This window comes from Zonotrichia leucophrys, chromosome 2 (genome assembly GCF_028769735.1).
Source record: "Zonotrichia leucophrys gambelii isolate GWCS_2022_RI chromosome 2, RI_Zleu_2.0, whole genome shotgun sequence".
Lineage (NCBI taxonomy): Eukaryota > Metazoa > Chordata > Aves > Passeriformes > Passerellidae > Zonotrichia > Zonotrichia leucophrys.
In genome coordinates, this window is record NC_088171.1 from 31,693,644 (window position 1) to 31,704,318 (window position 10,675).

The 10,675-nt window shown below is 40.0% G+C and overlaps 1 protein-coding gene across 1 annotated transcript; it reads right to left on the reverse strand.

Annotated features, from left to right (window-relative positions):
• Positions 1-3,638: 3,638 nt before the first annotated feature.
• Positions 3,639-7,280, reverse strand: POLR1F (RNA polymerase I subunit F). Its single transcript, XM_064703309.1, has 4 exons — positions 7,048-7,280; positions 6,831-6,972; positions 5,513-5,721; positions 3,639-4,113 (listed from the first exon to the last, which is right to left on the reverse strand). Exons 1-4 carry the CDS (start codon positions 7,278-7,280, stop codon positions 3,705-3,707), a joined length of 993 nt encoding a protein of 330 aa, XP_064559379.1. The 3' UTR covers positions 3,639-3,704.
• Between the last annotated feature and the right edge of the window lie 3,395 nt (positions 7,281-10,675).

The window sequence follows — 10,675 nt, forward strand, 5'->3', positions numbered from 1 at the left end:
CATAGGACAGTTGGCTTCAGGGGAACTTGAAGTCATGGCCAGGCTGCAATTGCTTTTACTTGCTTAACATCAGGTCAGTTGAGTGGCTTGGGACAATATTTACAACTGATTTCAACCCAAGTTTATTTAATTATGTGTAAAGTCATGAAAAGCAAAAAATCTTGAGCTGTGTCTGTAAAAAACTTATCTACTGACAGTACTGAAGAAGTGCAAAGCTTGATTTTCAGTCTTATTTTTTGTTCACATGAATCCAGAAGATACTTAAAACAAAGAAGATCCTTATAAACAAAGCCTACTGGATACTGAAGTCTCTCAGACTTTATTAAATATACAGAATTTCTAAAAGTTAAATAGCAGAATAGAATCAACATTTTGATTAGAATGAAACTGTTTCAGTCCTTCCATAGCCAAAAGTAATAATCATCTGAGAGCATCAGATCACATAACCTTTTCACAGCAAAGGTCTGTACTGTCTGAGGGCTGGCTGAGGTTGGGATGCTTCCAAAGGCAAACTGTTTACTCAGAGGCAGATTTGATCATGGCTCATGTTTTTCCACAGGGCAGCTAGCTTGCTGAAGGCCTTTAAAAACCTTTCCCTAGAGCTCATCCATTGGGCTGTTTGGGCTAAGTATTTAAAGCAGTAGCAAAGTGCCAAGTCAAAAGCAAAGAATTTGTTTCTAAGAGAAGCAAGAAAAAGACAAAGAACAAAAGTTAGCACTGCAGACTATTGCAAGCTTCAGAGAATATAAAACAATTGTTTTAGAGACAGCTAAAAATATCTTGTAAGACTGCTTGCTCTTCTGCCAAAGGCATACAATACACTGAGAAACATTTGCAGAATCAAAATATTTATACTACAAAGTAGCAGTTTCTACTTTAGAAAGTTATAGCTGATTAAGTTGGAACTTCATGTTCTGTAATAAGGACAAAAGAGTATCAAGCACAGCCGTAAGTAAATATTGGCTTTGTTACAAGCATATTAAAACAGAAAAAAAAAATCCAGCAATTTTTTTTCTCTAGATCACATTTACCTTGGTGTAACTATCAATACAGTTACAGGATAAAATACAATTTTACTTTCTAACTGTCTTTTTGCTGTGTGACATGAGTGTACTAGAATGCACCTTGAAAAAAAGAACAGAAGGACTGTTCTCTCAGGAAGCTTTATAAATGATTGTTCTATATACTCCAAAATCTTGTCTCAACTTAAAATTCAATATAACTCTTCATCTGTACTTATACAAATGAAGCAGGAAAGGGAAAGCAGAAACTTAAAGGTTTATAGAGATCAAACTTCAGAGAAACTTTATTGGAAAGTGTCAAGTTCAGTTCCTTTGTTAATTACAAGCATCAGAAAATCTTGCCTTTTTATGGGGAAAAAAACCAAAGACAAGTTATTTAAATCATGATCAGAGTGAAAATTTACTTTTGAAAATCCAAGTTTTCTAGCCATATTTAGCAAATGTCAAAACAGTATTTACAGCAACATCAACAGTGCAGCTCTGAGGCTGCCAATATTGCCTCCAACTGTGTAAACCACTTTTTTCTTCCCTCTTTTTTGAAATCTTTTCTTCCCTTTCCCCTTCCAAAGACACAAAACTTAGTAGGAATTTAACATGTTATGGTATTTGTATCACTGGAGAAACAACTTGTTCAGCAATCATTAATTGCCAGCTCCTGCATTTATTTTTAACTGCTCTCTTTTGTTGTAACCCAAGAAAAAAACCCAAAACATGATACAAGTGGGTGCCAGCCAAACTTTTGTGCCAAAAATAAACCTGTCTCTAAGTAAGACCCAAAACTGAGACTATTGTAGGCTTTCAGAAAAGACTAATCATCAACAAAACAGTTTGCACAATTTGCTGAACTACAGTAAGCAATTTCCAGTAAGAGAACAGTAAAGGAGCAGAAGTGGAAAAAGAGCAAAGTGCTGAAAGCATTTATATTGTCTGTTACTTGATTCATTACTTGCAACTTCACTACTTCCCCCTGAATGTCTTCCTTTGCATGCTGATGAAAAGGCAGAACAGAGTAAAACAGACTTTTGGTGCTACAAACTGCTTCTATCAACTGGTGAGGCTTGACTCTGCAGATGTGCTTCCCTTCCCTTGAAGAAAGGGAAGTGAGGTACAGTGAGTATTAAGGAGTAAGAGATCAAGTCATGTGAATCAATCTTTGGTTCATCTGCAACAGTAACTGCCTCCATCCTTCTCTTCACGTTGGCATCATCAAAAAATATCTGTGCTTGCCATCCTCCTCTCTGTCTCTTACCCATCCATCCAATTTGTCCCTCAAGTCACTACCTAAATATACATATATTTAATATATATATATATAAAGGGGGAACCTGCACATAATTTCTGACAAAATTATGTTTCAACTTTCAGCCTACCTGTGTATTTTAAGTACAGCAGCATGGGACTTCTGTGCCATTCTCTACAACCATGAACACACCAGAATACTGCCCTCAGCTGATCCTGCAGCATGGTGTAATACACTACAATCATCTGACTTCTCAGGTTTTATCACAGCACAGGACAAATGGATAGAAGAGCCAATGCCTATGAAATTGCACGGAAATCAAGTGTCAGGATCATGACACATAGAAACACAACAGGGACAATTGGTGCTCACCTCAGGACTGGTCAGAAACTGGCTTCATCTCAAGATGGAGTACACTGAAGAGCAAACACAAGAGGACATCCTGCAGTTTCTGCTACTGCAGGCATTAGCTACTGAAGTGCACTTTCTTGTAAGTCTTCAAAAAGTCTTAACTTGGCTCTTTATAGTGCCATAACTTTAAAATGTCTACTGTGTACTTACATGCCATCGAGCCTGTAAGCTGGTAACTTTGTCTTGGCACATCTGGAGCTTTAAAGAAGTATAAATGACATTAATACACAAAGTGAGCCCTAAGTATTGTCAGACTTGAAATTCAGAACATGTTCAATGTGAATGGATGTTATTAGAAGGTGCAAACACTTCTATTAAAATGAGCTAATAGCATCAGAATTAATCACTACAGCAAAATGTTTTATCACCTAGGAAAAGAGATAAACAGCAAGTTTCCACATTCATGCTGTTTACTTACAAGGCTTTCAAGGAGCTGATTATTTCTTCTTGGTACAGGTAAATCAATACCAAACAGGTAAATCAATACCAAAGCCATCACTGCCTCCTACCTTGGTGAAACACTACACACGCTACAGTTCTGCCCGGAGCTCCTCACAACTGAAAAGAGCTGCAACCAAAAACTGAAAACTTAAACTCAAAAATTTCTCTTTTAAGCCTCCTGGGAATTCACATGAATTTCCCAGAAACCCAAAGATAATCCTAGTATACTCATGTAAAATCAAGACACTGATTGGCAAAGATGGATTTACAGTAGCATGCACTGTAACTACCAACTGGCTAATGCTAATGTGGAACAGGAAAGCAGACAGAGAAGTGATCCGTGTGCTCCTGTAATTACATTCCACAGTTCTTTTGTGCCTTGTTTTCCAGTAAAAAAGCCAGGAAGATATTGCTTCTATCACTACTTTAAAAGATCCTGCCTTTCAAACTGCTGGTGCACATATTCACACAAACACCATCTGACCTAGCAGAGCAGACTGTGTAGTAAAGAAAAAGAGATACACATTTTCAAAACAGGGTTTTATTGAAACTTATCAAAAACATCTGAAATGTAATGCAGGGAAGACACTTCAGACCTTAGTCCTTTTCTTTTTTGCTTTGGGTTCTTCTGACAGCTGAGATAATTCACTTTCTTCAACTTCATCACAATGCTTTCTTTTCTTTTTCTTTGACTTTTTATGGTCACTTTGGTAACCACTGGAGTCACTGGTAGGCAATACAAGTTCCTGTTCTCCTTGTTTGTCCTTGTCCTTATCTTTTTTCTTTTTCTTCTTCTTCTTTTTGTCATCACATAATCCATTCACAGCATCAGCACCTGGCTCTCCATTTTCCCTCTCAAGGTTACCCATCTCATTTAAAGGCTCTTCAGTGACATTATCTTCTCCACAGTTATTCAGGCCATTTTCCTGGTGTTCAAGATTTTGAATTTCATCCCCATTTGTATTTTCAGGGACTGCAGCAGATTTTTTGGGCCGCATGCTGTAAACAAATATGCAACATAAACTGGATTAGACACATGTCAGGGCACCTCACACAGTGAAATGTCAAAATTTGCTAAAACACCAAGCAGACAGAAGATAAACATTTATTAAAAACAACAAGTGGAGAACATGATACTCTGTGTTACAGATAATTAGAGTTTAATACTCTCAGGGTAATTTCTATTACCTTACTAGCTTCCTTCTTACCACATAATAAATATTCTCTTTTGAATCTTAGCCTAAATTTCTTCTCTAAAGTGCCATACAGACCATTTGGTAATTCCTTTTTTCTAGTGCTCATTCATCCCCTAATTCATAACTACACATTGTGCAGTAATGATTTTTTGGGTTTTTTTAAGTCATTCACAAAAACACCCAGCTAGTGGCCTATTCCGTCATATATGAGGCACACTGCTGATTTTACCAAGCAATTACCCTACTCTAATTAAAACAAAAGTGATGCCCAAAAAGTTTTAAAAAACCCAACAAACTCCACAAAAACCCAACAGATTTTCCCCCTCCAACAGCTACCTTGCAACCAACAGCACTGGAAAAATGTCCAAGACAAATATGGAAAGAATGCAGTTAAAAACCATGGAGGTTTTTATGTCCCCAGAGGCACTGAAGACAAAACTGCTAACTTTCACTGTAAGTCCACTGAAATGATCCAGAGCATCCTTCCAGATTAAAAGAAGAAACAAACAAAAAATGCTATGAATTTGCCAGTAGGAGTCATATTATACATTTAATCAAAACCAAAACCACGCTGAAAGAAAAACATTGTTCAGTAAATGACTGCTTTAAAAGAAAAACACAAATGAACTCTTCGGAAGACAAGATTTCTTGCAAGGTGCCCCATAAACTTACAGAGTCCTAAGGAGGAAGTTCACACATTTTCTCATCTTTGAAATTCTCATGTTTTAGCAAGTATTTAAGTCATGTATTTGTCAATATACAATACATATGCATATGTTTGTGTTCAAATGTCAATGTAAACACTGTGTTCAGGACCCCTGGACTGTTTGCACTTGAAAAACCCATGCACAAAGCTACTCTTGAACACCTGGGTGTGCTATTTTGAGCAAATATTATATATGCAATCCACAATTAATAGGTCAACATACTCAGATTTTTAAAGCTCAAGAAACACCTAGCTTTATTTTTTTCCAGGGAAAACTTCCATGGGAATCTTAAACAGCAGAAAGCTTAGTTAAAGACAACACATATATATATATATATATATATATATATATATATATGTATATAGTTATAGATACAGTTATATAGGGATTTGTGTAGAAATAAGAAAGCTGAAAGACTAAGATGTAATTAAAATCACTTAGCTTGCAAAAAACGTATTAAATCAGTTAAAAATATTCTCTGTTAAGGCACCATACCTGCTTTTAGTGAGTCCTCCTCGAATGAAGAACACCCCAGCTGTATCAGAATCCAAGTGCAACACTTGAAATTTCAGTTCATCCCCTATTTTTAACCCCAGCTCTTGCCACTGTACAGGGGACATTTGTTCAGGCTTGGGGATAGATGCATTGAAGCACCCATGTATCAGGCAGCCAATGTGACTAGGGGCCACTTTATTAATTACACCCTAAAAAAGAAAAACAATGTCATGCAAGTCTATAGCAAAAATCAGCCCTTTCAATGCAAACCTTTTAAATATTTAGTTTCCCATATGGAAAATTTGCAGTAAGAGTTTACGTACAAGTTTGGAAGTCAGTTTATCTAGCAATAAGTTAATGCTCCTTCATTAAAATCAAAGTTAGTCCTGTAAACTCTTCATACAATTCCTCTGAAAATACAACTGAATTGCAGGAGAACAAGTCAAAAGGTGGGATTTAGCTACAGGGAATACCTGAATAGAGTAGGTAACTCTTTCCTTACACTTCAGTGATTGACTTTGCTTTGAAGCCATTTTAAGTCTGATTTATTTGCCTAAAATGCTCTTCAAGCTGGCACAGCAGTACTCAGCAACTGAAGATAAGGAAGACACATAAAAAGCTTCTAATTACTTTATTCAGTGGATTTCTGACACATCTGCCTATGAATCCATATCCACCTTTGTTTTACCCGTATAATTCATGACAGACACTGAAAAAAATTCAATTCTCTTCCTAGGAAGATGGCACATTCACCCTGAAACACAATTATAAAGACACCACCTGGGCTGCAAGAGGTATGGCACAACCATGAATGTAAGCCAGCTCTCAACATGCTTCACCCACAAGTGCTGAGCAAGGGTTTTGACAAGCTCGAAGCTGTTCTGTGATCCATACAACGCCTTTACTGAAAGGCAGGCTTCAACTGGATGTACTGCTCCTAAACATCTGCGTTCCTAAACGTTCCTGTCACTGTAACAAATGTACCTGGTTGAGAACTATGTGCTCTTCAGAATGGAAAACCAGTATGATATATGCAGTTACGATACACTATTAAACGAGCAATCCCTATGATACAATGGTTTAGCAATAGATATTTACATGTAAATTCAACAAACCTAGAGGCAGACACAACAGACAAATTACAGTAAAAAGTACTAGTACAGACTACTTCAATTTGCTATGAACTACCCATAAACGAATAAGCTAACACAAACTATGTCTCGACCTAAGCCCCAGACCACCTGATGTTGAGATAAACCAAGCTTTGACCACTTAATGAAAAAAGCCCATCCCGTGAGACGCCAATGCGTTCGCATACCACCAGCTTCTTCCCTTTCTTGGGGCTGAAGATGATGAAGTCCGCCTCCACGTCCAGGTGGATGAACCCCTGATCATCGTAGATGTCGCCGAGCTCCCCCACCACTTTGATGTTGTCGTACGCCACGGGCACGCCCTGCAGGCTGGAAGGACAAGAGGAGGGGCCCCGTTAGCAGCCGGGCCGAGCCGTTCCCGGCCCCGCTGGGTCCCGCGGTCACCTCTCGGAGTAGCGCAGGAGCTCCGCGTCCAGCTGCGCGCGGATGCCGGAGCGCTTGCGGCCCAGGAAGCGCGGGGGCAGCGCCACGTGCCGCCGGTGCGCCGCCGCCACCAGGCACGAGTGGCGCCGCGCCACCAGCGCGCGGGCCGCGCCGAACGAGGGCGCGCCGGCGGCGGTGGCGGGGGCGGGCGGCGGCAGCGCCGGGGCGGCGGGCGGCTCCCGCGGCACGGCCATGCACGCGCGGGCCCGCGGCGCGCTGCGATGGCGTCAGGCCCGGCCCTCCGCCCCGGCGAGCCGGCCGCGGCAGTGACGGAGTTCCGGGGGGGTGTGCTCGCCTTCTGAGGGGCGTTTCGTGCCGCGGGACCGTGTCATAGTTTAACTCTTTCCAACCTGTTTTACATGTCGGAATCATGGAGTGTTCTGAGTTGGAAGGAGCGTCGAGTCCGGCTCTTACGGGAGCGGCGCGCAGGGGGATCGAGCAGCGGCGCGCTGGGAGCGCGGCCCCCGGAGCCGCCGGCGGGAGCCCCGGGACCCGCACCGAGCATCTGCTCCTTGGGGCAGGAAACCTGGCACCTGTGAATTTGTTTCCATGAGAAAGTTATCGTATTAAGAATAAGAATAGTTCTTATTCTTAATATTATTATTTATAAAATATATGAAATATTATTTATTTCACGTTATCCTGTTATTTAATCCACTATCTGAATACGCTTCATTTACTGGCTGGAAGCACACAGGAGAGTTTCATCGTTGGAAACTTGTGAATTGGCCTTGTGAATTTAAATTGGGCATTTGGTGATCCAGGCAGAAGGCACAGTGACGAATAGTGGCGTTCTTCACATACAGCAGTTTTAAGAATACAGAATTTGTTATCTGTTGCTAGACCCTAGATGCAGTTTGTGCATATGGTGAGAAATGTCTAGGTGCATTTAATAGCCGCAGACTGAGGAGAACAAAATAAAGTACAAGTCCTCAATAGGGTTGCTGGTGCGCTCTACACAGCAATTACTTACAAAGTGAACTGCAGTACTAGAACCTTGTCCAGAAACCTTACGGTTTCTGCAGTACTAAATTAGAACTGCAGTACTAAAACCTTGTCCAGTTGGGAATGATGGAATTTGTGGCTGGTTAGTGAAGACATGGTCCAGAAAAGTAATTCAGACTTTATATCCACACAAAGCGGCACAGTATGATTTTACTTTAAACTGACTCAACTGAACTCATGCAAAACGTTGAGAAGGTGTTCTCTCATTGATTTAAATCTAATTTATATCAACTTAACTTGTTACAGTAAATGTACAGTTTCAAACTGATTGAATCCATATGGGGAGTTACAAAAGAAAGAAAAAAAGTATGTATTGGTTTCATTTCAGGTGTTAAAATTTCTTTTATACTGTGGAGGACTCAGAAACACTGTTTTGTGAAAACAAGCCTTACGTCAAATACCAGAAATCCTTGAACTCCCTATAAAACACTTAGTGATGCAAAAGCCTTTGAAACTACTCAAATACTACATCACCAGAAAGTTTTCTTTGACTGAACACACTGTGAAGACAGGACATTGTTAGCTTTCACAAGTAAAACAAATGGTATAATTTGCAGTACTTTACTGCAAGTAAAGTTGGATTAATGTGAAAGACCTGACATAAAAATGGCTTTCAGATGTCATACCAAACTCCAAAATTGAAAGAGAAAATGTCTTGAACTACTGTAATCTGTATTCCTATGTGGCTTTAGTCCTCCAAGGTATTTAATGTCTGTTGAAATTAATTTCATGTTATATGGTCTCAGTTTTCTGGAAAAAATATTGTATTTTTTATTTCAACTATTTGGATCATATTTAAACCTTGCAATGTGCTTTCAATCTTGGTTAAAGACCTTAAACAATAACTGCATGCACTTCTATTCCTAAAAGAAATATATTTTTTATAACTCTTATTTATGAGTGGATTTAGTTTGCAGTGAGAACATATAATACACTAAGGGCTCTACTCAGTTTTATCCAGGATAATAAAAACCTACCTTTGCTCTTAAAATGAAAACTAATAATAAGATGGAAAAGCAGCATGAAGAAAAATGTGGACCTTTGTCTTTCACCCTTTAGTCAGGTCCAAGATGGTGTCAGAAGGGCTCTATCTCTCAGGGCCTGCAGCTATCCAAGGTTATCCCCATCAAAACTTCTGTCACTAGAGGATTCCCTACAAGATTGAGTCTGTACTTTTTAATTGAATCTCCATTTATCCCTGCTTCTGTGCCTGGTTTTCATTGCACAGTGCTCTTGGGACTTCCAGATTTCCTTTCAGGCTAAAGCAATCAGGAGAATGAACTTTAAATCCTAGTGGTCAATTAAGTCTGTGTGGTAGGCCAGAGATAATTCAAAATAGCCTGTTTGAAATCCTTTAACTGTAAATACCTGGCCTCAGCTGTTTTTCTCTGCAAGTCCACACCTGCCAGGTGCTGCAGCTTGCTGTCCACACCTGCCAGGTGCTGCAGCTTGCTGATGCAGCGTGGTCTGTCTGTACCAAAAGCAATGTTGTCTTGCAGTCTTGTGGAGACTTCAGACCCATGGCATGCCTTGGACTCACTACCTCCCTGTAAAAGATACTCTGATGAAAGAAGGAATCTCAATCCAAATGCCACCTCCTCCAGCCAGTTCTTAAAACCATCTGGACCACTGGACTTAAATCCTAATATCCCCACATTCATTTCTTGGCTTCTTTCTCTTCCCTGGTTGTATAACTTTTCACTCCTTGATGTAAGCTTTCAGCTTAAAGAGTCTGTCTCGGCTGACCTTTCAGCAGCACTGCAGTGAGCCTGAATCCAAAAGGCAGCTAAAATCAATGTCTAAACCAGCACAGCTGTTGGTACATTTGCCAAGTCCCACAGTGGCTGATAAGACTGTGCTGAGACTGTTTGTCTCTAGAGGTCAGGTTGAAAATAACAATGCGGACCAAACCCAAAATCTGCCTTTGCAGTCACTGCTGTTCTTTTTCTTCCTGTTTTATCTGGGTTTGTCTTGTTTTCTCTGTGAAAGGATGGCCACATTCCAAAAAGGAGATTCCTTGACAACCACAACTTCTGCAGCTCTCAGCTGGTCTTTTCTATCCACACAGTCACTGCCATCTTGTATCCAGGTTTCTGAATTGGTAACGTGTGTTGGGTATAAAGTTCAACCAATTGCTTATTGATGCTCTGTTGTGGCACGTGCAACTCATTTATTCAGAAAGTGGCCCTCACCCAGCTTTAAAATCCTGGAAGTCTTGCAGAGTGGAAGAATGTTGATGGCAGTGTGCTGGAATAGGAAATACACTCCCCTTTAGGATTGTGTGCCTGAAGGAATTTCTGCATTTTGAAATTTATTCTACCACAGGTTCCTTATCCCACAGCTTGCATTCTATAAAAAGGATAAATGAAGAAATGCCTCAGCTGCATAGGTTAGATATGGTACAAAAATTGTGCTCTGGATTTTTTTTTCAAATGTTTTAGCTGGCTTCTCCTATTTTGTTTTTAACCCTACAGTATTTTTAGTGAAAGTTCTTGCTGTCATACTTAGAAGAAAGAATGAGTACTCAAACTCTCAGTTTTGTTTTTAAAGTTGTGAGGTAATAGGTTTGCTTCAATATCTTTGA